At 39.7% G+C, this 27,500-nt stretch overlaps 1 protein-coding gene across 2 annotated transcripts in view; it reads right to left on the reverse strand.

Annotated features, from left to right (window-relative positions):
* MEIS2 (Meis homeobox 2) overlaps positions 1-27,500 on the reverse strand; it is a 173,487-nt gene that overhangs the window by 6,185 nt on the left and 139,802 nt on the right. For both annotated transcript variants that reach the window (XM_059819939.1, XM_059819938.1), the window contains exon 10: positions 290-348. In XM_059819939.1, the coding sequence (XP_059675922.1) occupies positions 290-348 (59 nt within the window). The remainder of the gene's footprint in view (positions 1-289; positions 349-27,500) is intronic.

Genomic DNA, 27,500 nt, shown 5'->3' on the forward strand with positions numbered 1-27,500 from the left:
AGAGCTCACAGTCAAACAAACTGCTTGTGGCGCTACTACTTGTACCCAATTACCAATTCAGAGAGAAAATAAAAAGCAGTTTCAGCAGAGTCAGGGTGGGAAATCTCCAATTAGCACCAATTAGCGAAGTTGCTTCCTACAGCGGAATTCTGGGGACATAAGAAAAAAAAATAATCTCCCAGAATGCCTGGTTGGAGCATTTATTTACCAGGTGATGGGACTCCCGAAGAATAACTTGATGAGGATTTGCGCCTGTGGGACTTGAATACAGATACTACTTGGAACTTGCCTGCTCGATTTGACTGGTCAATCATAGGCTGTACTATTCTTCTTCTGGCATTAATAAACCTGCAACAGAATACAAAGAATAGAAGTCCTTTCATCAGCTTGCTTCTGTGTTTTGAGAACACCTCTGCTTTAAAACTGACAGGATTTTAGCGTGGTGCGGCAACGTGTTTTGCTTCGCATTGCTTTTTTAACAGACTAGAATTTCACTTTAAAGGATTTTCCTCTAAGTTCTCAGAAATTGTAACCGGTAACACGCTTATCTTACTAGCTGGCTTAAAGCTGGATTTGCCAGAAGGCTTTGAACAAGTAAATGCGACGGAAAACTTGTGTTAAAAGACAATTGTTTCTTTAACTTCTTCGAGTGGCTCGGAACCTGGTTAAAGTTCGCAGGCTGGGAGACTTCCCCCCCCCCCACTTCCATCCTAGGGATCCAGCTACCCTTGCAGCTGGCCATAAATGAGGACCAGGCTTTGCCACTCCGTGCTTTCACAAGGTATCGTTAGGTCAGCAAAGCCATCAATTAGGCTGTCTGAAGTTTTATCACCAGCGCAGCAGCAATAAGTGCCGGCCCAGAAAGACTTCTGCTCTTCTGCAACTCCTGCAGTCGGAGCCTGTAAAGGCGGGGGTCGTTTGGAGGTCAGTGCCAGCTGGGGGCGACCTCTGCGGCGAGCGGGGACACCCCGCGCAAGGCGACCGCCCGCCCTAAGCTCAGGCACCTTTCAACTCGTTAGCAACCCCCAGCCGCAGGTACATGTGGTTAGTATTAGGCCCAAAATAACCTTTTTTTTTTATCTCAAGCCGGGGCGGTTGCCGAGGCTTTTGAGCGCTGGTAAAGGCAGTTAGTTGGCTGCGGAGCCTGGATTTAATTTTGCTGGTAATCCAAAAGTAAGTGCTTGCATATTTCTTATTAGCTTAATGCGCAGCGATCCACATCGGCACAAGCTAAGCCAAATTAATTTCCCTAAAATAATTTTAAAACTTGCCTATTGACAGAGTTTCTTTCAAAACAGGGCAATTTTCTATCACTCAGGAGCCACGCTTGTTTTTGTCCCCCCTCTGTGTTTGAGAACACTTTGGAGCCTTCGCGCAGGTTTTGTGTGCTATTTCACAGCTCAGGCTTTCGGCTGGTGACCCTTAAGGAGTGCTAATGAAGTCGAATACTAGTGTTTAATCCTCTTCAGAAATACTAACATGCCCATCATCCAAAACAGCCTCCAATAATTGCCATTGGGCCCGATCCAACGCCTAGCGCAGTCTTTCAGTCAGTTAACTGAAAACTAAGTTCATCTGCTCATTTAGTAAATTGCTCGCCTTTATATAGCATCAACTCCGCAAGGCCTTTTGTTGCGCATCCCTCCCTTCCTCCCACCCCCCGGTTAAATTCCTCTGCAGGTAATAAAAGACAGTGGCACACCTTCGATTGCATCTTCCACAATCACAGTCGTGGAAATGTCATTAGACAGATGCATAAATGCTACAAGTAACACTAAAGGGCTCTTTTGCATCTCTCTGTTTACATCCAAAAGACATTCTTTATTCTTTAGGAAAAGTATAATTCAGTTGTCAGAAATGTCATCCTGCCTCAGAATTAGTCACGACTTCAGGTATTAAAATAAAAACTCAGACGCAGTCGATGTACTTGTTTATTCCCTTCTGACTGTGGCACAGCGAAGGCATCTCCCACCCCAGTGCCGTGATTTCGAGGCGTGTTTCCGTCCTCAAAGACAAAGGTCCCCAATAGGACTTCGTTTGCTGAGCTACTTTCCAGCAACATTACCGCGCTGACCAAATGGAGCCTGACCTGAACCTCCTCCATCCAGCGCGCCTTTTATCAGCTAAAGTTAAGGCCAATAGAGATTAACAGGAAAGCCTGATAAGACTGTTTTCTCTTCTCCTATGAGCTTCTAATGGTGTATACAGATGGCAAGGTTTTAAAGAATGGAATGAACGCTTATTTAGGCCTGTAAAAAATCACAGACAACAGAAACATCCCCCCACATGCACACACTTTCCGTCTTACTAACCCCTTTTCTTCAATCAGGCCAGTCTTCAGGGAAACCAAATTGCTTTTTCGTTTTTTATTTAAACCCCAACCACTTTTATTATTTACATCTGGTGGTCCCCTTATTTATGTCCCTCTCCACTTCCCTGCACACACACCCGGGCTCACAGGGCTGCGAAGCATTATGGGCCTTGGCTCTCAGCAGGAGAACTCGACACTGTCTTCAAACAAATAATTAAGGGGAAGGTTAAAGGTTCACCCAGAGGTCATATCTTTGGATACTCCTCAGAAAGTTTACATTAGTAAGAAATGGGTGCCCTCTGAAGTGTTCTTTCAATGGGCTCGCACAACAAGGCAGAGCATTAAGAAAATTCTAAGTCCTGAAGGGTTTCAGGTGACAACTGCTTTACCTCTGTGAGCAGCAGATTGGAATACTCCACTCCAGTCTTACATACTCGACAGCCACCACAGAGTAAGCCTTTTGGGATGGGTGTTGAAAACCCAATCTTGCCCAGCCATTCACTTCCAAAAGAGCTTGGCCTTATTTTATTCCACTGACACGAATAAAGCCAGCCTTTCACTGTGAACTCTACATAGAGGCAATTCACTAGTTGTTTTGGAAATGAGAGTTAAAGCCCTAATAGTGAGTCCCCCAATCTTTGTTTCCCTACAGAAAAAAATGGCGATAAAAGTGATCACATTCGTCCAGTAAATCTTGAAAAAAATAGCGCTTGGGTTTGATTCCTGATTTCATTATCTCTCCATTTTTCTTTTGCACATGTGCATAACTGCAGGTGCAAATGATGTCCTCTAGACCAGCAACACTTTGTCTGAAGAGAAGATATACTGTCATATACTTCGAAAGATACAGGAGCACCGAGACTTTAGGCATCCAGATCATTTTGAAATTCCATTTCTACGGCTCCTCTGAAAAATCCTGTCCATAAACAGCATCAGTTACACCCACCAATGACTATGCCTGAAAAATTACATATGAAATTATTTCTATTTGCAAAATTGCAGGTGCAAAACAGACATACGTTTCAGGTGAAGCTAAAATTCAGATCCTAGTTTCATTAGCAGTAGCTACATCACATAATGCGTCAGCACAATTGGTAGACAAGGGCACAGAATGCAGTGTTTGCGGATTATTATTTATTCTTTATACTGCCCCATAAATATGCACAGTGCATAATAGAGACATAGAAACCATAGTCCCTGCCCCAGCCTTTACATTTTTGAGGGCTTTTTTTGTATCCCTCAGGGAGCCACCTCCAGGGCCAAAGTAAAACAAAATACAGCTTTTTGCACAGCACTTCAGTTCGTGCGTTGCAGAAACACTGTGATGTTATTTTGGCACAAATGTCTTCAAAAGGCATTAAGAGACAGGTGAAAAAAGAGAACACCAATGCCACTCTTTCCAGCATTATTTGGAATCCTATAAAAGAAGGATTCACAGCTCTGTTCCTGACACTAATTGCCTGCCTTGTTCATACCCTTCACCCAGAGGCCAAAGATTGAATGGCCTGAAAAGATGAGTAAAATCTATCAGCAAGACATGGAATTCTTTGTTACTCTTCTGTTAATAGTAATTCCTATTATTTGGACGATAGCAGCAGTTAGAGGACCCAATGAAGCTCAGTCTTACTCCACCCCACGCTGCACAAGCACACGGTCCAAGAGAACTCAGGGTCTGAACAGATTTCCAGGCAAAGCCTGGGGGAGAGGAGAGACGCCTTCTCTCTGTTTGCAAAGGGGAACAGAGACAGAAGGAGATTAAGTGACAAGGCCAAAGTCATACAAGAGATCTTTGGCAGATCCACACACCCAACATAGATTTCCTCAGTCCTCCTTCAGCACTCCTACAATCTGCTATCCATATGCTATCTTTCCTTTGTTCCCCCAGCTTAGCAGTCAGGCACACTGGCAGGGGACTGCAAAGGGAGCTCACATTGCCACCCTTTGCGCCTTACCTGCTGTGTAGATAAAGAGGGGTCATCAGCCTCCAGGGCTGTGAGGCGATACCTTCACAAACTCTACATTCATATGGTACCTGGTCCTCATTCCAGAATGATAAATGAGGTGTGTAATGTTGAGGAATACATGCCAGTGACATAGTAGGTTTAATGAAAATCTCAATTCTAGCATTTTGCAAACGACAGATTACTGACCTCGCTTATTCAAACACTAGTCATTTGAATCGAAAGAAGGTTGTTTGCATCTTGTATTTTTCTTAGTTGCTACCTAAAGCAGCCACATATATTTCCTATAGCCAGACACTGTCTTTCTCACACAAGTAGTTCTGGTAACTTTTGTGGGACAATTTATGAAAGCACAACGAACAAGATTAGGCTCAAGATGCACAACAATATGGACTTTCAAAAGAAGTAATTTCATTTTTATCTGCTTCCAGAAAAAAAAAACCACCACAGTAGAGCAGTAAAGGTATACTAGTGAATATGCAGTGTAGTCTGGTGATTTGGTAGCCCTAGTCCTAATTGGTTCCTACCATTGCTAATTAGCATGACAATATAATCTAAATATATGCATTTCATTGCATCTCTTCAAATAGAGCCTTGGTTTTCTTTGTCCAAAATAAACATGTATTCTGTATTTTATAGGAAGTCCTGCAATTAATCTTCTTTATATATTTATCATATTTTATCTCAAGTAATATCAAATGACATTAAACTCACATTTACATAATACAGTTTATTTTTATAACAAATAATGTTCAGATAAAATCACAGAGATATATTTCTGCAAAGTCCAAAAGTGAATAAAAAGCAAGTGGAGACCCCTTAGTCTGCTTGTTCAAGTCTGGCACATTCAAAAATAATTTTGTTATTGTTACCACTGTCTTTTTTATATATACTGCACATGTATTTCAAAACACTGTGACTACTTCATAACTGAATCTGTGTAAGGTTAGTTCTTGAAATGAACTGTTAGTGGCTCTACTGATTGGTAATCAGAATTAGAAACATCTCCAGCTTTACTCTATGGCTATCACAGAAAATTCACTTTAAGTGCATAGGGTCACAACAGGTCTTGTTTCAGGAGGATAAATTGCACGAAAGCTTAGGAAACTACAGTTCATCCCCAACTTGGGGTCTAATCTGAACTCAAGCAGAGAGTGGTATTTAACTCCAGTCACTTGTCTGTACGTCTAGTATCTTCTGTGAGATGAACTGGTGCGAAACTGAACCAGTCCCCCACAGCAGAGTAGACTGCTCCTTTTGAGACTGAGGAATGACATGGAGCCACCGTGTACAGTTCAAAACTTTTCAGTATCAGTCTTCAATCTGGACTTCCACTTAAAATATCCATCCCAGAAAATGAGGTGTTAAAATACTGCATTTATTTAACAAAGCAGCCGCTGCATAAATGGGTTCTCAATTCTTTATGTGAAAAACAGAGAAATAAACAAATTTGTGAGACGATTCCAAAATGAGTCCTCTAAAAGGTTTAATAACAAGGAAAGTTTTGCCTCAGTTTAGATTTTAGCCCAAGAAGACACTTCTGCACTTTTGCTTGAAAAGAACAGAGACACTGAATGAGCATTGTCACAGGCTTAGTCATAGAAATAATAAAAATAAAAGTAACAACTATAACTACAATAATGTAGGGTTAAAATTGTTTATTTTCTGTCATCTGAATGTAAAGCCTAATTTTCAAAATTTTTAGGTACCCAGAGGAACAGTCTAGCAAGATTTTTTCAAAAATCTGCCAAATCTAGATGAGAAGCTTGGCTCTTATTAAACCTAGGTGAATGGGAGCTGAGCTTGATGAATAAATGGGGTTTAAGCACCTGCTTCAGTGTTTTGCTGAGTAAGAGCCTAAGAATGCATTCTAAAAAATAATCCAAATGTTTTCACCTTGCATGGGAAAATAAATCTTTGCCTAAATGATATTTCAGTATTTTGGACTATGAACATGTCAGTGTTTAGCTCAAGCGTATATACTACACTGATCCCTTGTTGCCCAAGAATGCCCTAATTTGGAAGGGAAAATAACCAATGAAATATTATATCTAAGTCACAAAAAAATGTTTTCATAAGTAACCTAGAAAATCACTTCTTTCCCAGGATGAAAGAATCATTTCAGAAGTCTTGAGCAGATCAGAGCAGTCTGAAAGAATGCATTAGAAAAGACTAATTTGAAGAAACACTTTCAGCAATATAGCCCCCCCCGCCTTTACAGCAGTCTTTGTCTATCACCCAAACTTTTATCTAAGCAAGTAAAATCTAGTTATCTTTGTTTATTTAATTTCTCCCTCCAATATGTATTCTAAACTGACAGAATTAGGTTTAGGCGTCTTTCTGTACGTGTGCGCACAAAAATAGTTGAAAAAGCCCTTGTTTATGCTTCACTGAATCTATGCCACACCTGGTTACCAACTCTTATTTGCAGCATTCCTTATAAGAAATTTAAAAAGCTGAGTTAGTCACCTGGAAATGAGCCATCTAAACAAGGCTTCCCTAAGTCATGAATATTGAGAAATGGAGTCACTTACACAATTGGTTTTGAGAGGCAGAGGGAGGGACAGGCAGGTTCATTCCCTGACAAAACTTCACATAGTTTTGGACAGCCTTGTTAGAGAAGGGGGGTTATGGGCTGTTTAAACTGATTTTCTTAAGCTAATTTAGACATCTCACACCTGTCAAAGCTGTGATTCAGAGGACCTAAGTCAGGATCTGCGTTTGGTGGCGAGAAGGCTCCAGAAGATGACAGAAAGCAACTAAGCTGGGTGCCTGAGGCAGCCCGAGGCAGGCGCTAACTGTCCCGAAGACCTCTCACGCATCTTGGATGTTTATGTTGGAGCTCCTAAAAATACGTTATGCCACTCGGAGCATGCCCATCCCATAACTGTGAGACTCCCCTAAAAAAATCAGAAATTTAAACAGCGCTCTTCTCAGTGTTTACTTTGCGAGTTTTTCAGTCATTGCGCCACATTTTTAAACTGCTCTTCTCATCCGCAAAATCTAGAAACTTATTTGAAAAGATTCTCACGTAACCATTGTCTCCTGGAGCTGGGACCTCAAGTTAACATGAAATAACTTGAGCCTTGTGATAAAATCACGAGAATTGGCAAGACGGGCATCTATTCACCTCAGAGAAAATCCATCTCGTTAAACATGTAACTCTCGGTTACCAGGTTACCTCTTGGGAGTGCGGGGAAATGATTGGGCTCTGCCAAGGAAGGACCTGGAGCCTGTCACAGGGAGCACCTGCACTGCAGCACAAAGCTCCGGGAGCCACCCTGCCTTCGCTCCTGGAGCCACCCTGCCTTCGCTCCTGGAGCCGGGGCTTGTGCGCAGGGCCCCTTCCCTACAACGAAGGCAGACGTCCAGGCGGCCCCAGCCACAGTCGGGGCTCCCTGGTGCTCCCCACGGACCTGGAGGGCCCACGGCCACCTGGCTCCCCTGCCGGCCTGCGCCCCGCTGCCTCCATCGGCCTGGCCACCGGCCCAGGGCCGTGAGGGCCCAGCGCCAAGGCCAAAGCCCGCCTGCGCTTGGGGTCGGTAGCCAGTAATGCTGGCAACGGAAGAGCTGCCACTCCCTGCTGCAAAGCTGGGCTCGCCCCGAGTTTCAGCCTCCGGTGGCCCCAGGTGAGGCCTCCCGCTGTGCAGCAGGGCGCCATGAGGTGGGGCCAGAGCGCCGCTGCCGGTGCGGGGCCGGGGGTGCCGCAGGCCCCGGGGCAGGGCTGCCTCCCCTGCGCCCGGGGAGCCAGGCAGCGCGATGGGCGTGCGCGGGCTTTACTTGGTGCAACCGTGGGCATTGCGCTGCCCTGGGCAGCCAGCGCGCCCAGAAACCCCGCTGTGAAGAAGAGCGGTGGGAGGCCTGTACGGCTGTTAGCGTCAAGGTGGTGAGGGGCTCCCGCTCCGCGCCCGCGCGAGCCACGGGGTGGGCCCAGGTTTCCTCAGAAGCTCTCAGGAAACCTCAGCTTCAGTGGAGAAGTGTCATTCCTTATTCCCCCCGGGTTCCTGGCGGGTAACAAGCGCCTTCCAGTGCGTGCAGTCGCACCTGAAGCCACGTAACGCGCACCGGCGATGGCTGTTGCTCCTTCACGAGTGCCATCAGATTATTCATATACGGTTATTTATCATGCACCGTAAAAATGATCTTTTAAAGACACTTGAAAGGAAGGGAGGAGACAAACAGACGTACTTCCTTAGCTATTCATATCTTACAGATAAAATGCAAAGTCAATAGACATAAGCTGTAGTATATAACCTCATCCTGTACTTGATTTATTGCAGATGGGAATCAACTAGAAACTGAATCACTTTGAAATTTTTACTACTGACATTAAAATTCCAGGTTTGTATACATACGTCTTGTGGAGATGCTAAATACAATTTTAGCTAATTTGGCATGCGCTTTGATTGCTAGCACTTAGACATCCATGTTAAAGGTAGATAACAGATCTCCTGTAAAATCTTAAGTAACTCATGCATTTAAAGATGTGTTAATTTGTCATCTTAAACTCATAGGAAAAGATTTTCAAAACTAATGAGGATCCAGCAGTCTCGAAAACACAATCGGCTTTTCTAGCTTCTTATGTAGGAGTTGAGGGGCCTCATTTTAGGTAACTTTTTTTTTTAAAAAAACTGTAGTTTTCACATGGAAGTATTTTACACATCTTTTTAACAGTTTCATATTAAATTTTTTACCCAATTCTAAAATAACCCGAAAAGGAGAGTTGTCAACAAATTTAACATCTGTTTAACTTCCCTGATCAAATTAGATTAAGGCACTAATTCTCCTTCTTACTTTTCAGTGGAAACTACCTAAGTAGCAACTTGCCAAAAATGCATGAAGGTGTTTAGCAATTATGTACTGGGTATGTTTGAAGAGATCAAGGTGCACTCACATGTCCTGTGCTATGGATATCTCTGATTAGCCTGTCATCTACTCTGAAGAAGATGTAGCCCAACTCTCCTATACTATGTAACAGGCCAGCTGCTAGCTGTCTGTCAAGCACCTAAAGTGGACAAGTAGTCCAGGAGCAAAAATGTCACTCCTTTGATCTGGCAAGGAGCAGCTGCTGATTTATAGAGTAGGACTTTGTTCTTCCGTTCTATTTTACTTTCTTTCCTAAGGCAGAACCACAAAATCCAGCAGAAAAAAAAAAAGTGCCGTTCTCTGCAACATCAACAAGCTCTGACAACTGCAACAGGGTTTTTCTTGGCCCTAACAAAGCTCTCAGGCATCTCCTTTGACGCTCACCTTTTTTTTTTTTTCCTTCTTCTTTTTGCAATGCGGTAGTTATTGTTTAATTCAGCTTCTGTAAATGGAATGGACTGTGGCCAGCAAGCCTGGGGCATAAACACACCTGTATGAAAGAAGCCTTATTGTAGCAACCATCTACAACCAACCTGCACATGCACTACCAGTTCGTGAGTTCAGAAGGAATGTTCCATTTTCCCTGACAGTAAATTTTGCCTTAAGATAACAATTTTTTTGTACCCACTGTCCTGTCTTGACCATGAAGCTTGTACACTTTTTCATTGTTATTAAAATCTGAAGGAAAAAAATATGTGTTTTTCTACCTGTCAACCAGCGGACCTCAGGAAATTGGATCTGAAGAGCCCACTTTAAAAAAACCACAGCCAAAATATATTTATAGAAACACACTGCTGAAAGTTTGAGAACTACTGATCCTAAAGACGCCTGTTCTGTTTCAGCGATGCAGTCGCAGCCACCTCCAGCTTATACTGTTACAGATTCTCTTAAGAAAAAGCATTTTACAAAACAAGTGCTTAGTAAGAAATAGCATTTGATGCAACCAACCAGACCGCGGCACTGCCCGCCGAGGGTCAGTGCTCCATTCAGTTCTCTTAGACTCAGAAGGTGCTGAGCAGATTCTGTGAGGTGATCAGTCACTACATGGGCTGTTAAACTCCTGCCTCACCCATTGGGATAGTGAGGGAGTTTTCCTTTATTTCCTTTCTGATCTGTTTTCAGGTTTATTAGCTAAAAAAACAAATCTACAGGCCACAAGAAAAGGCTGCAGTATAACACTGCTGAGCAGGAGAGGAGTGTCTTGCGTGTTTATGGATGGGTAAGGGAACCACACAGCAAACTGTGTATTTGACCCTGGTATGTGTCTACACACATGCTGTGTTCACACTTCTTTATACTGTAACTTTAAAATCAGACAAAAAGGATTACAAAAACAAAGATGGGATGAGGTGAGGGTGGTGGGGGCAACATCATGACTACAAGATCTTTTGCATATATGTTAGCTTGTGGAAATAAATAAGAACTATTACAGCCAGGGCCCTAAGGGAGGCAGGAAAATGATGATGTACAGGATAGTATAAAATGATATATTAAAAACTGTGCTGTCAGTGGAACAATAGAATATTAAGCAAAAGTCCATAATAATTGGCAGATATTTAGCTGTAGACATCTTTCTCTGGTTGGTGGGTACTAAAGTATACGTGAGAGGAAAGAGAACTAGTTAGGCAATTAGAAGTAATGGGCATAAATAATACAGTATGTATAAATACATCCCTCCCTCTCCCATGTTACAGCTCTTATCCAGATACACCTAATCACCTCTCAGTAAGTCATACCTTCATGTTGGTATCCCTTGCGTTTTGCTCTTTGCACTGTCTGGTTACTGGAGATTCTGGTTATGTAAATCTTCTTTCTCTCTCTCTGTAGATGCAGAATCCTGTTCATTTTTTCCCTTTAATTATTCCAATACCGGTGGCAAGACTTTATCAAACCAGAGGGTCTAATGGCTTAGTAGCTAAAGATGTGTCAACACCACAGACGCCATGAGACTGCAGCCTACCGTGTTATGGAATACATGCTCCACAGTGACTGCAGGTATTAGCAGCGCAAGTGTGGGACAGCTGTATTATTTAGGTGTGCTAAAACGAAGAGGTAATTATACAGATCTTCCCAGTGTCATACTGGTGAAGCTTTTACTCTGTCTCATCCCATTTTCTGTTCTCTGTATCCCACAGGAATCAGGGAAAATGCTCTAAAAACATTTTTGAGAGTTTGTTAGTATATGAATGCATTTCATGTATCCTTGTCTTAGTTTCTGTAAGCCAAGAATCTGGTTTGGAATCATGGAATGGAAAAATTAAAACACCTCTGTGGAGCTGTTTCCTCAGCCTATCGCTCCATGTCCCAGGCTCCCATACTTTCTGACCAGTGCTTCATCTCCCCCAGGGCTCAGCTCTTGCTCCCCAGCCTACCTTGCTGGCTCACCAGAGATAATTGCCAAGTACAGCTGGCAAGTCAGTGATAAAGCTTGCTGGTGCTCCGCAGGGGTCCTAGACGGCCAGATACACTATGATTGAGGACATATATGTGAATGTCACACCATTTCTTTTCTGTCTGCTGTTTTCATTCTTCTGAACAGCTAAGGACTGAAACTGGGAAGATTTGCACTTTCTGAAGCACTTGAAAGGTTGGGTTCCCCTGATTTCAGTGCTCAGCTGGCTTATGGGCAGAGCAGAGCATTGGAAGAGCCTGTGCTCAAGTGCACCACGTTTCAGTTGTTGTTGGCTTCCCCAGCTAAAGAGGGGGCTATTAATGTATTTTTCTTTCTTCTGTTAAAGGACAGGTACCTGCAGAAGTCTTTCTTAATGTAGTCACTGCCACTTAAATATCTCATGTGAAAGTTAAATCATACTACAAAAAGAAACTTGAAACGGAGCACATATTTCTTCAATGAAAACTGGCCAGTTCTGTAATGTGTTCCACTATCCCATATTTTGCATACAATTGAGATATCTGTTATGAAATTAAACCCAATCTATATAACCTATCTAATATTTATCTTTCTTTATGAGAGCAGTTTGGAAACTCTGTGTGTGATCTTACATAATTTTAATAACTGGTTGCTGATAGATTTCAATAGTAACTCCGACTGTTCTGACTGGTAGGGTGTTGAGGCTTAATTTTCAGGAGAATTTCACTAATTATTCCTGCACTGCGTAGGGGTGAAGGCATCTAAGAATATGTGTATAAACCTGCATTTGAGCCCACAAAACTGGTAATTGCAGGGCCATATCCAACAATGCTGATCACTTCAGCCTGGTCTAATAAAGCACTCAGACGTATAAGGAAAATTTTCAAAATGTCCAAGTTCTATTATCAAAATCATCATAGGCCCTGTAAAGCTAATCCTAATGTTCAGTGAAATTCTGAGTTAGAAGGCAATATTAGCAAAGGAATGTTGACACTAGTGCCTAAACTGTACGTGATCTGCTCCCAAGGAATTCCTGTCTCTGGTTAGATGTTCCAGGAATCACCAGAAGGTGGACTTAGATACCTAACTACATTTTTTTGGTTTGTTGTTTTTTTTTTTTTAAAAAAGCCTTCACTTAACACTGAAAGTGCCTAAATTCTTTAGGCCTGTAGATTTCTACTTTTTAGCATCCCATCCCATCAACATTTTTGCTGCTGTGTATCTGCGTATCCTAACAGTGAGTTACTTTCTGCCATAACCATGCTCTGAGTTAGAGGAAGACACTTATGTCCAGTCAGGATTCCTATGGATTCTTTTAGTGAGACAGACATCTTAGGACAGGTCTGTTCTTTCTTATAACAACACAGATAAAGATCTCTTTCCTTTATAGCTGACACCATAATTATTTGACTATTTATCTGGAAAGAAGAAGATCAAGTTTTGCCTCCCTATCTTGCTTGATTTGGAACAAAACTTGAGCATAGGTCCGTCACATCCTAAAAGAATATCTGAATCAGCCAGGTATTCAGTACAGTGAACAAAGGCCTTTCAGTTCTCATTCTGAAGTTGTTACACCTGAAGTAAGTAATTATACAGTCATAATTAACCAGCACTTAACTCTCACACATCTGAAGTTGGAGCCCTAACCAAGAGGCTGTACAGTCAAGCCCTTGTTCTAACTTAATTTTGTTCTACAGACTAGTCGTTAACATACACAACAGAACTGGCAGTCAGGAGAACAAGAAAGGCACGATAGTGAAGAAGAGTAAAGATGGAGCATTATGTTCAATAGCCCATTGATTGGGAAACTCAACTCACTTGGAACAGTTAAGACATTGATTTAAATCAAGATGAAGAGAAGACCTGCAAACATATATCCTATTTAACAAGTGAATTTTCTAGCCAATGAGCCATTGAGTATAGCACTCCCTTTACCCTATTTCCCTCCTTTGTGTAAAGCTTGGTATGAGTGATGTATGACAAGAACTTTGGCTGGATTTGGCCCCTGGGGAGATACACTGAGGCAAGGCTGATTTTGTGTTACAAGTTGTGTGTCACTCTGGAACACGTTACTGTCTATTTATCACCATATATGTACTTGTGTTCCTACTCCTCTGTCCTGGAGGTCCTTTCTATATAAAATAACCATGGACAAGGCAATATCTTACTTTTCAGTACTGCTAGGGTTACAGTTCCAAGTTTCTCGGTTATATCCCATTCTAAGCAGTTTTGTGCGTGCTCACCATTGGAAACACGTACATGTGGACCAAAAGATTTTAGGCATATCGGGACTGGGCAGCAGCTAGGTGATGATGCTGGAAAATTCAGTGATGGCTAAAGATAAAGATTAGCTTAAACTAAAGATTGCAGGGTTTGTGCTTGACACTCATATGCAGCTCAAATGATATACATATCTAACAGATACATACATATTCATGAGGAAATATTTTGTAAAATATGCTACACAGATCTTTCGTTGTGGCTTAATTGGTTTATAAGCCAATATTATAATAATGCTTTCATAAGAAGTTCAAGCCAAGTTTAGAACATCTTTAAAGAACCTTTGAAAGAAACACAAAATTTAAGGTCAATGGAAACATTATGTAAAACAAAAAAAGCCTGTGAAAAGAGAAAAAAATGCCCCAAATCCACAGGCAGCATCTTCAAGTGAAGTAGTTCAGCATTGTGCTTGTGTGCGTAAGAATTTTAAAATAAACTTGATAATAAATTAACTATAAATACAATAAAATAAACTTTTTCATTCTAATTCAGTGTTCAAACTGAAGAAAACATAGGAAGATAAATCAATAGTTAGAAGAGGGAAAGTTATTCTTTGGTTTTCACTTTGAAGTATTAAAATTATCAATGATGTGTACATTCCTGGGAACAACACACATTTTTAATTTGATAGTGAAAATCCTGTAATAGTTAACTATTTTAGAAATCAAATATGCCTTTATACATGTAAACTTTTAAACTTGCATCCATGTAAAACAGAATAATAAAAGCAACAAATGCAGACACCCATTCAGAGGAACTAGTAAAGGAGAGTTAGTTTCCATTTCCTTTTCTTGATTTTTCCCCAGTTCTTATATTCAGTCTTTCCAATGTGACTATATTATCATCCACAAAATTTTTAGCATCATCGTAATCATAAAATATATACTTTATATCTTTATAAATCACATGAGGCTTAGCAGACCCTAGCAATGCCACATCTGCTTTAATCCTAGTAAATTCTAGCCTAAGACAGCATAGCCTGTGGTGTCTCACCTGAGTTCTCTGAGACATTTCTGGAAATGCATTAGCTCTGTGAGTCAGTGAAATAAAAACAGACAAATATAGTGGTCAATAGCCAAAGAAAAATTTAGCAGTCTAAATGGGTTTTGACAGAAGCCTGAGTTGAAAAATCCAGCTGTATTTTATGCATGTGCCTTAACCACCAATCAGTTCTGCTGAGATGAGTGGTCCTATTAGCTGCCTAATTTTTGATGCTTGATAAACGTGTTCACAGTCAAAAAAAATCATGTATCTAGAGGACTGGTCTTCCTTTGGTCCAAGAAACTAGGGTCTACAAAACAACAAATATGAAAACATCATAATGTAAAATTCCACATCCTAATTTGAAACAAAAATCTCACAGTTCCAAGTACCTCATTGCTAGGACAAATTTGATGCAAAGATGGGCAGCTAAGATGGGTGCCTACACTTCATTTTCAGGTGTACTAAACACAGGTAAAGAATTGGTAAGTGAAAATTTTTGTGGGCATGTTTTGCATCTGGACCAAAAAACCTCGTTTCTTCCTTCTGCCGAATTTATCCCAAGTGCTACCTAGATCATGCTCTGGTTTTCCAATATAGCACAGTTCTATAATAACTGCTTAAGCATGCCATACAGTATTAATCTTCCTCACGAACTCAGTCCTGAACCAGTTTCCATGGAGAGAAATTAAGAGGTATGTACAGGCAAAGGAGAAAATATATGGCTAGCCAATGATACAGAAAGGCTCTTTAGATGGGAGCTATGGTAGAGAGGAAGGATTTTTCAACTAAGATTGCAGAACTGAGGGGAGGGCAGCATTAGACAGAGAGTAGAGAGAGGACTATGAAAAAAGAGACATCTATGTTGAAGTACGTTATGACATTGTTTTAAAAAAGACAATTTTGAAATTGATCCAGAAAAGGATGGTGGAAGGCTGCTGAAGTGACTGAAGTAAGAGGTGATTTTGATGTGTATGTGAGAAGGAACCATCAGCATTTGACACATTGGAGGGGATGAAGAACTGGGACTTAGAGTTCTGAGAGAAGGGGACTACAATAGGCAAGGTGAGAAGAGATGAAGGCAGAAGCAAAAGAGACATATTATTGAAGTGGAAATAGGAAGAGTTGCGGACACTGGAGGTGTAAAAGAAAGAGCAACACTAGGAAATGCATGTGGATTTTGGGGAGTGAGAATAAATGTGTGAGGAGTCCTAGAGGAGTAAAGAGGAGTAAGACTTGTATTTAAGAATGTCTGAGAGAGTAATGTTGCTCTGGCTTCACTGTCAATTTTGTTCGCCAGGTTATAAACCCATCTATATAAAATGATACTATCTAAAACATGAACTTCTTTTAAACAATGCTCTGTTTATTGTAATAGTTTGTTAGCTAAGCAATCTCTGCAGTAGCTGCAGCTGTGGCTTGTTCCATCTCATCAGTAATTTTAACTCTCTTACAGTCATTAGTGTGAAGCTTTTCACAGTATTTTAAAATGACAAATATACTTTCCTCCCAGTTCTTGAGTTCCATTTTGCTTGAATGGACTATGCATCCTTTAACATCTAAATAATTTGCCTTGATAATCATCACAACATAGCTACACTGTAGAATAGAAAATGTGAATATGGTTCTGATAAAGCTCTGCAATGTTTATTTGAAAAAACCCAAACCACAGGTTTGAACAGTTTATGATTATCTATACTCAGTATCTTTCTCCATAATATAGTCCAAAGATCCAAGTCCTGAAATAGTGTGCATCTGTGTGAGAGGGTGGCCACTACATCTCATGAATTGTTTAATCCTCACTGTTTGTTGTGTGCAGAGCACCGAGTACGCTTTTACTTATGACTGCTTTAAACAGTGCCTGCCTGCCCTATGACTTTCCAAAAGACCCCAGGACGAGGTTAGCACGATAAAGAGCTTGATTTCTCTAAGCAACAGTCATTCAGACTGACAGCACCCATTCATTTACTGGAGATTAAATGAAAAATATAAAAAAAGAAAAAAAAAGACTCAACTGTTGGACTTACTGACTCCTGAAAGGGCAGCTACACTATCATTACCACCAAGTGCATACAACCTGAGCTTGATGTTGTCCTACTTAAAATTACTATTTGCTGTGAAGGGTTGGCAAAGCAAGTTATAAAATGATGGGGTAAAAGTAAGAGACACCCCATTAAAAGCTTTTCTTTTCCTTTAAATGAGAGTGAACATAGTAGGACTCTTTGAGTTTGACCCACTTACTACCTTTGTATATTCGTCTTTATTAACATCTATTAACTGATTAGATTTCCCTTAGAAGCAGTTGTGCATTGTTAGATAATTGTATCTTTGTGGCTTCTTATTGGGGAAAGGTATCACATCCAAACACTTAAGTTAGATAAAACCAGATGGATGTATCTGTCTGTCCATCCGTCTGTCCATCCATCTGTCCACTCAAGACACCTTTGGCTATTTGTAGAGAATTTAAAGCAGTGGTGCAAGTCATAGACAAAAGGGGCATTTTTTAAGAAGGAAAATACACTTAATTAAATAGATGTCAAAATTATTTTATTGTCAACATCCACAATATCCATGATACAGTGATGTTGTGTAATCGTTCCTATGGAATCCTAGTTCTCAGAACCGTAATGAGTTGCTATTAGAAAAAGCAGGGACATATTATTAGTATCCCCACAGAGATATCTTCTAAATTATTTATACTTGCAACACTTTCACATAATGGCAGTTTTAAACTCAAGCAAACAAAGCAAACCACACAATAAAGAGAGGGGAAGAGAATTGTACAGAAACCCTTTCTGAATGCATGTAGTTAGAAAGGCGAGTCAAACAAACTAATCAGATTTTGTTTCCTATTCAAATCCTCCTGAGCTTTGCAATAGACAGCATCAAAGCTTTTTGGAGTTGTGTCACCTTGATAAAGGATTGAACGGCACTGTATCTGTTTTATCTTTCACATCTAAAATGTAAAGGAATGCAACTTTATTTGTCTGGTGCAAGTTTGCTTATTGTCTTTGAAATTCCACAGCGGACCCTCCACAAAAAGCTTAGCTATCAGAAGGGTGCAAATACCACCAGAGCCTTGTGTTACTCTTATGTTCATCCCCTAGGCTATGGTGCTAGGTTTGCACAGGAGTTGGGGGGACAGCGGGGAGGATTGTTGTTTTTATACAAACTTAGCGTTGTGAATTACTGATTCCGCTTTCCACACTTGCTCTAATAATACACAGTGTAATGGTTAACACTTTAGGAGTCAACACTTTTCAGAAAAATTGAGATGGGATGTCTTTTTTAGAAAAAACCCATCTTCAGCCAAACTCAAGTATGCTCAGTGCAGAGAGGACTTGGGTGAAATTGAAGAGAAAATAGTTCAGACTGAAGGCTCTAACAGTCTCCTTCTGGTCTTACACTGTTTGCATTTATGAACATATAAAGATCAACCTGTTCATTTTCCATTAACCAATCTATGAAGTTTTGTCTTAACCATCAAAACAAATTCCAGCTGATATCACTGTCTTATTAACGTACTGAGTAGCTAAATTTGGTTACTTTAAAATCAGATTTCTACCCCACAAAAAGGAAGAAAAAAACATACGGCATGTTTTTTCCCCCTGTAAAAGGAGTATGTAGCTACATATTCTCAGCTTTTTGTCAGTCACAATACAAACACGTTTTAAAAGTATCCAGTTATTCTGAGTGCCTCTTTTTCTGGGCATTTGGATTAAGGTCCCTAAAATAAACACACAATGAAAATGATGGCCTTCTTTTTAAGCAAAATGACCCTTACATGTACTAAAAACCTTATGTGCCTTATGCTACTTCGGTTGCACACCAGCACCCTCATTGATTACCCTGGAGTTACATTAGTTTAAAATTGGAGTAGCTGCGTAGTGGATCAGGTCCTATAGTCAGACATATGTTTTCCACTAGATAATGGCTACTTATATATTTATGAATTTTAAAATGCTTTTCAATTCAACTATCATTGTTACTATGTGCAGGAAGTAAAGAAGTAAATTGCAACCAAGCTTTCAGGGGTTTATTCCCTCATGAAGCACTTGTATTGCTAGTGTCAGGGGAGGGCAACTGTATAGTGCCCTCTACATAATAAATGACACTGTTGAATATTCTTAAAGTAATGTCTGTGTGCGTGTGGTTTTAGGGACAGAGCTGTTATCTGTTGGGTTTTACATTCCTAAATACTATGCCATCGTTTCTTTAACCCAGCTTCACGGAAAGTTTCAAGGAGGTTTAAAATAATTGGTACTCAGATCTATTCTTTCCTGATCACCCATAGAAACAGTGAGTGCTCACAGGGCGATAAACAGCTTTCAGGCAAACGCGTAACTCCAGTGTCAATTGGAGTTATGTGCAGACACTCAGAGCAGAAATAGTATATGAGTCTCCGTTCCCAAACATGACAGTCATAATAAACCTTAACCTCGACATTCCCTGCCTTCCTCAACCACAGCTAAAAATGCTACACACATTTATAGCATCTAATGAACCAGACATTAAAAGGAAACCACAGATCTATACCAATAGATTATCAGGAAGAGAAGTGTGAAGTGAATACTTGCCCATTGTAGTATCATGGCAGTTACAAAGAGGAAAGACCTAATACATCATCATCGTCATCCTTCAGTAAGAGGAGGGGATAATCTACCAATGGAGGTCCCACCAGCTACTAAAATAACAACTTGTAAACTGGATAGTGCAAACATACAATGCAAAATCCTAGGGGACAGAAACTCAGACTCATCATGGTGAACCTGGAAAGAGAATGATGGATGCTTATTTTACTCTTCTTTGGTGGTAACACAAAGGAAGGACAGACTATGGATTGAAGTAGCGGTTTGGGTTTGAGTGAATTGTCTGGTTTCTGAATCTGTCATGTATTCTCTTTATTAACATGTATAAACCAATTAATTGTAGGTGGTGACTCTGATTATGAAAAGAAGTGAGAGGGTATAAGACTTGCTCTTTCAGAAGCAAGTAAGTAAAGAAAGAGTAGGAGTGAGTGGAGTTTAGAACTGACTCCTTTTCCACCCACACCTCCTTCAAGCCAGGGAAACAACTAGCACTATATAGCAACCTATAGTAGATAGTGGTCAGTAATGAACACATATCATCATAATGAGCAAGGGCAAGGTGAGCAACTCTGCTTTTGCTATGCCTCAGAGACATATTCCATGCTATTCCTACAGTTTTACTAATAATCAAGTCCTTAGTCTACCCGATGCTCAGTTTCCAGTCGGTTAGTGATATTAATAATTATTTCTTCCCCATCTCACCTCTCATTTTCCTTATGTGGTCATGATACATTTTCAATAGTTTTTGAGACAATTTGACAATGAAGGGCACAAAAATATCTAGATACTGATATATCCATGCCTCTGCATTGCACAGGATTTACCTTCCTCTGATTGAAATTCTGATGATGGCTGAGGGCCTGATTGCACTAGCTACAATTACTACAGTCTGGTTTACAATTTGTTCTGCAACTGTTATTCACATGTAACTTTTCAGAAGTCTTTCTAAGATTATTTTTTTTTTATGTGGGATAATTAGCCCGATATTTAAGAATTCTAATCTCATATAAATGCTCAATCAAAGCACATATTTTCCTGTGAGCTAAAAATGCGTGGATTTCAGTTTTGATTCTCAAAAGAATGTTATTGTTCCTGCAGGACGTGCAATGGAACATAAAAGAGCACTTTACCTCACCATTTGAATTGGATGAATCTTTTTCTTCTTCTCTTTTTTCTTTATTTTTTCAGTGTTTGATTGATTATTGTTGTCTAGGGGTTTTTTTTCTTATCATCTTTATCTTCTTTTCCTGTAAGTGTGGATTTACTGCTTTTGGAAAATCTACAAAGAGTATGTTGTCCTCATTCTGTGCTTTTGATTTCATATATTTAATTTCTAAATAAAAAATAGACATTTTCAATTTCAGGACCTATTCAGTTAGCAGTCTTTCTTAAGGGACTCCCAAAGAGGATGCCAATTAATTCTGACTGTATGATGTGTATTCCAAGACCCACCAATTCACCTCTCACAAGCCACAAAACAAATGCTGGTAATTGACTTTTGGCAAGTACTGATATGAACTGGACTAGAACTCAGGGCTGGAATTGCAAATGTTTTTGTATAGTAAATACTTCCTTATGCATAAGATAAACACTGTACCAAAGTGGTAGACAGACAAATTACTATGTCCTCATGACTCTCTAGGTTAACGCCTCCCTCAGAAAAGGGGGAGGAAAGAGAAGGATTAAAAAAAAAAATCCTAATAAAGAATCTCTTATCTTTGCAGAGAGCAAGAAGAAATCCAACCCAGCAATCAGAAAGAAGAGAAAGAATCAACCACTGAAAGTGGGAGAGCACAACATACAGATAAAGGAGGAACTTACTGTACTTCTACAGCGTGCACAGAAAAGTGGGACACCTGAAGTGTTTGGTTGTTTTTTGAATACATTTGTGGGCAAACCCGCATTTTGTGTTGAGGAAGCACAACTTAAACCAGAGAACAGTAAAATGTGGTATCTTCACTATCATGTTTGAATCAGAGTTATCAGAGCCCTGGGTTTGAAAAAGAGAAGAATGTTGATGCAGACTTCAGAAACTGTGGCAGCAGGCAAAACAACTGTTTTTATCTGCTTATGATGAGGAAATACGTACGCTTCTGTGCATTTTGGTTCACCTCAGCTCTATTTAGTTCTAATCCAGGCCTATTTTCATGGATTTCTTTTAAATACATTTCCTATTAAGCAAATAAACTTTAAATTCTTCATAACAGGTGGCTCATATGGAAACAGATCCCATCAGCTGTCTGATGAAGTGAACACCATGGAGGGGAATAGCAAAGTCAATCCACTTTGGCTTCCAGTGAAAGAAGCAACCTGCCAGAGGCCAACGAAAGAACAAAGAGGTGAAAGTGAGCTGAAGTGTCAGGATCCAGCTGTTTTTAGGGACACAGTTCTAGGCCTATCGCAGGAATAGTACGTCTGATTTTCCCTGGTTTTGCATTATGTAAAGTCTCTCAACATCTACAAAGTTTCTCTTCCTTTACTTTGGGACAAACAGGAGTGTCATCAGACCAATATCTCCCAAAATTTTATATGATATTTTTCAGGATGTAAATTGCAGGCCTAGTCATTACTGGGCCCTGGAGGAAAGATGTAAGTAGTAAACATCAATGCATCCATTTTCTTTTTCCTTTAAAGAAAACGATTTTATATATTTGGAGATTATAAGTAAACAAGTTGGTTAAAACAATCATTATTTCATTGCTATGCCATTTTCCTTAACCTGGAGATTCATTGCAGAAGTGAAGCATGGAGGCTAAAGCACCTTCTGATTTATTTGACCCTGATGTTATTTGCTTGTTTTACAGTGGATGGAGATAAGAATCTCGGTGCCCTTTTCTGACCATGCCAATGCAGGCAAAGAGAACTGTGTTTCCACTGGTACAATTCATGTTTCAGGTAGCTTGCATCCCCTTAAAAGACTGTTTTTTGGAAGTAAGTTGCTGTGCAAAGTCAGGGTCAGAGTAGACTATTAGTGACCAAGCATCACAAAACCATGAGTAGGGGCACTGCTGGAGGAGACTCTGTGGGAATAAGTATCGTTTCCATGGTGGTATACCCTGCATTACTACCGTACCACAGTTCATTTAAATTGGTAAACGGTAAAGTCACCAAATACACTGGAGACAATTCAGATACTCCGAATTTACTGGAGTATACAGTCAAAAAATCTGTGCCCTGAGGTCAACATAAAATACCTATATCAGGTACATGTTTTGTAGTATGGCTTACAGATGTCTCTGTAATTTCACATGCTGGTGAAGAGTAATTGAGGACTGTAACACTGCTGTGGTTTTACAGGTGTTACTGCAGGTATCTGCAGTCATCTGCTATTCTTTCCATGTCACGACACATGAAGAAAGGAAGAGATGAACAGAAACTGCTACAGTCCTTCCACTTGGCAACAAGGGTCCTCTCCTTCCCAGTTTTCAGGAAACTCTGACATATCTCTATGTATTGTCCTGTAAATGCTTTTTGAGTAACTTACTGCAAGTGCTGTTTGAGGACTGATTCAAAATTCAAAATTGAAATCTGTGGAAAAACTCCAACTCACTTCAACAGGCTTTGAAACAGGAACATGGACAATCTGAAGGAGAGACTAAAGGAATTAAACTACTTTGAAAATCTGCCAGACCCCAACGACTGCCTCACTTACATTAACTACATAGTGCCCCAAAGTGACTTTCTGGGAAAGTCAGAGAATGAAGCAGCACAGCGCATTTATATTTAGGAGAAAAAGATTTTTTTTTAAAATGTTTTTATGGTATTTTAATGCTTTTCTACCTAACATATTTTGATGCTACTTTTATGTATTTTTATCTTGCTCTATAATATGTTGTCACATAACACAAAAATATATCAGTACACAATTCCAAAAAACAGCTTTTGCAGTTTTTCTCCAGCTTACCTTTATTACTTCAGTGTTTAATTAATGTTTTAACACCTCTGTGGAAGCACACAGCTCCATCTCAGTGTTACAGCCTGGTAACTGTACACTGTTCACATGGTGAATTCACTTGCTGACTTCACTGCTAATACTTATTGTCAGAGAGGCTGTGCATACTATTATAACCTTGTCAGGTGATTGAATAATTTAGGGGACAGATTTCCAAAGCTATCCATGTACCTAAAACAGACATGTGCTTTGTGGTGTTTATAAAAGCATGTGAGGGCCATTTGAAATCAACCCACTTGGATGCTGTCCACAGTGAGCTTCGCATCTCAGCTGGATCTTCTAGGAGCTGCTGTATTATGACTAACAAGTCTACAAATTAGGTGTCCTGGACTAGTTCTCAGAAAAAGGAAAACCAGAAATTTCTGAGTAAAGTTGTAGGAAATATTTGCAGTGCACATAGTCACAAAAACTTATATAATACTGGGTTTCAGCAGAAAAAATAAACCTCAGCCCAGGTTCATAGGGTGACTCTGCACTCATCTTTAATTTTGCATTACCATAATATCATATTTCAAAACTGAAGGAAATGTTATAGCCAAACTCATGCTCAAACCACAGCATTGCTTCTGGGTTTGTCTGTTTTTTGGAGAGAAACAAAATTTTACATTTAAGTGGGAGATTTGACGTGTAAAAATAAACATTAAGTCGTGTGGCTGAGGAGTAAAGCTCCTCCTCAGAACTACTTTTATGCAAACACGACCCCCCAGAACCTCGATGTGCCAAAGACTGTTGAGACTTGCTCTCCCTGATTTAGCAGTTTACTTAAGCGTGCGCCTGTCTATAAGCACATGGATAACTTCATTAACATGACTGAGAGTCAGGCAGGTGCTATGACAGCCTAATGGAGTTAGGCCTCATCTGAAGAATGGGTTCTGAGAGTGTTTGTTCCTGAACAAGTCAGCCAACAGTCATCTCGGGTTTTTTACTGATCAAACTATTTTGTCCTTTGTATCGGTGGCCTTTGATTAAACTTAGCAATGGGATACTCAGCAAGAGTGAAAATTTTTGGTTCTAAATAAAATTATTTTAGCTCATTATAATTAAGGCCATAGACATTCATCATGAATTTTATAAAAAAAAATTGAACTAATGATTCACCTCAGGAAAAGCACCCAAGGTATCTGTGAGGAGGATGACATCTACTTTTCATCCAGAAAGAGAGTGAAGTCTGAGAAATAAGGGATCAGAAGTAAAACTAAATGTACAAGAAGCGACTGAGAAAAGGCTTTATCTGGAACCAAATCACTGGCTTTTTCCTGAGTTTACCTCCTTCATCTGAGTAATGATCTGAAGGGATCATCAGCAGGACTCATCTTTCCCTCCAGAAAGAAATATTATTCTCTTGTGTAGAAATGAACTCTGAACTACTGTGCCTTCGTTTCTCTCCTCCTTTCATAGCTCCCATTGACTAAACTATTGGGCTTTAGTAGACACTGAAAAGTTAAAGTTGGGAGAAAGAAAGACATAATGGAAAACATAAATGGACAGACCTCACCACATTCAAGACCTTCACAAAAGAGTACAGTGTTAAGGAAGTTCCACGTGGTTGTAACGTTAATATAAAAAATCCTGATTTCTTTTTGAATATATAAAACAGAAATATTCCCAGTGTCTTCCAAAGCACGTAATGGCTGGCTTACAGGACACTGTGCCCATCAACATAAAATATATGCATTTTTGAAATGTAGTGTTGTTTTTAATTTTTTTTTTCCATATAAAATGGCATATTCTTCTTACACAGAGAAAATAGTCTTTATTAAACTTGCAGGCTTACAAATGAACAAGGCCAGACAATGTAAAGAGCTGTAGAAACTTTTCTGGACGTTGATTTATGTTGAAACAAGCAAGTGAAATTTGGTATATTCTATGTTGTCTGATAAAAGATGGTGTATAAAAAACCCTTCAAAATGCAACATTTGGAAAACCACAATGAAAAATGAATTTTTAATAGGGCTTGCCTCAGCAATAGTCTTGGCCAAGAAGAGATTTTTACTATCCAAGTGCAATATGGAATTTTGACTTGAGAAACTCTGTATGGACTGTATTTTACATCAGTCATTGAATTTAGGTGAAGAAAAAGAAATAATTTATAGAGCCAGGAGAAAACAAAGAATGATTGCAATCTATTTAAGGCACCAAGCACATTCTAGACTATAATTTTCTTGATTCTACATAAATGTCCTTCTATGATGACGAATTTTTTAATCTCTTTCAGCTTCCATTGGTCGTTTTTAAGATGAAACATAGAATTTTCTTGTTTCTGCCATTTTTAAATTAACCCATACTCACCAGAAGGTTAACATCAATCTTTTATGATTTTATGTGTTTTAAGTGGATAAGAAAAAAAGCACATAAAACTACAATCTAAATCTTCGAATTTCTCCCAGTGCTCAGTTTCACCTGGAAATTGCTCTTTTATCATTGGTAACATCGAACTAATGAGCTCACCATTCTAATTTTATCCTCCAAATAACAAAAAAAGGAAGACAGCTGAGTTTTCAGACAGCTGTAGAAAGATCTATCATTCTGGATTATTCACTTTTGTATACTAGTCACTAGACACGACTGCCTCTTTGAAATTCTGACTCAGGAAGATTTTTGCCAAGCCAGCATTCCTGATTCTTCATTGACCCACATCTTGAGTATATACACCACTCAATACAAAGGGAGTATAAAATGCTCTTGGTATACTCCTTGTTTAATAGGTATTGTGGGCTTTTGTACGCATTGACTGGGGAGGTGATCACACAAGGTGCAGAACATCCACAAATCGTCTTTAGTCACACCTTTCTGAGTAGAGAGATTTTACCAGAGCATGTGTCCTTTAGGGATCTTACATTCTTCAAGCACTTCCACTCTTCCTCTTCACTTATTTTTGATGCTAAGTGGTAGGAAAAGCTAATTCTACCTTTACTTCTCCATTGGGCCAGATTTTCACTTGATGTCAATCACTTTTGTTTAGTTATGCTGATTACCATTTTAATGTTAATTTTTGCTATTTGGTGACATGTCCTGGAAAGCACCTATCATAGCACTACACTCCCAGGGTACCTCCGTTTGAGCATCTGAGTGGCAGTAAGGGACTTGGGGCTACAAAGAAGGCTGTTTTGGTGCACTTGTTGCCAAATGGAAAGGGGACAACTTCTTAAGAGTATACTGACATTGTGTTCCCCACACCCCATCCGAGACAAAAGTATCAGCTAACAGCAGTTTAGGAAACCAAGCTACCAGATTTCCGTATTATACAACATTTCTCCAATCAGCAGCACACCTTGAATTTGTGCAGTCTGGTGTGAGCAGGTTTTGAGACTTTTGAAAGTTCACATGCTGCAGTAGGCTTGACCTTCATTTCAGAGAAGTAGTGAAAGCATGTTTGCCACCTTATTGTGAATTCTCCAGGGAAATAACATTCAGTGTAATAAGCATAAGCATTATTACTTCACAGCATCTTATGGTAAGACCAGTAGCAGTGATCAGCTAAAAATCTTTAAATTGTGCAGACCCACTTACTTTGCTGTGTTTATGTCAGGGATTAATTTGGCCAGTATTTTGAATTGTATCTGGATTATAAAAATTCAGTGGATGTATGTTGTTTTGGAGCTGGAGCCTTAGGATTGGGCTGACCTTTCCTATTCTAGCTCAGAAACGTAAGTAACTGAAGCAATTAATACTATGACTAGTATATTAACAGCCACAAGAGTCCGGTAAAAGTACGGTATTTTCACACCAATTTTCAAATCATCTGACTTTCCGTACAGTTTACAAAATTACAGTTGCCCTGACTTCTTCTAAAATATAAGCAGGGTTAATGGGGTTTTTTTTGTTTGTTTTTACCAATCTGATAGATCTTTTTGAAAAGAAAAGCCTAAGTGGTATATAGAACTACAGTTCTTAAATAACAAATAATACTGTATAAGCCTCTCTTCCTACATGTTTTCCTTAGAAGGCTGTAGGAGAAGGGGGAAATGCAAGAATTCAATGAAACATAAGCAGCAAGTAAACCTTTCTATCCTCTTCAATTACACAAAAATAGGAAGGGAGCATCATTTTCAAAGGAACGAATGTTACACAAGGCATGCCCTTTAAATCCTTTTTAAGGCTCTGTGACCTGTAAAACTATCTGCAATATCAGCAACAGAAAGCCTTCCACAGAACAAATGCTTATGTTTTATGTGTACTGTATTTGCTA

Source organism: Gavia stellata, chromosome 7 (assembly GCF_030936135.1).
Source record: "Gavia stellata isolate bGavSte3 chromosome 7, bGavSte3.hap2, whole genome shotgun sequence".
Lineage (NCBI taxonomy): Eukaryota > Metazoa > Chordata > Aves > Gaviiformes > Gaviidae > Gavia > Gavia stellata.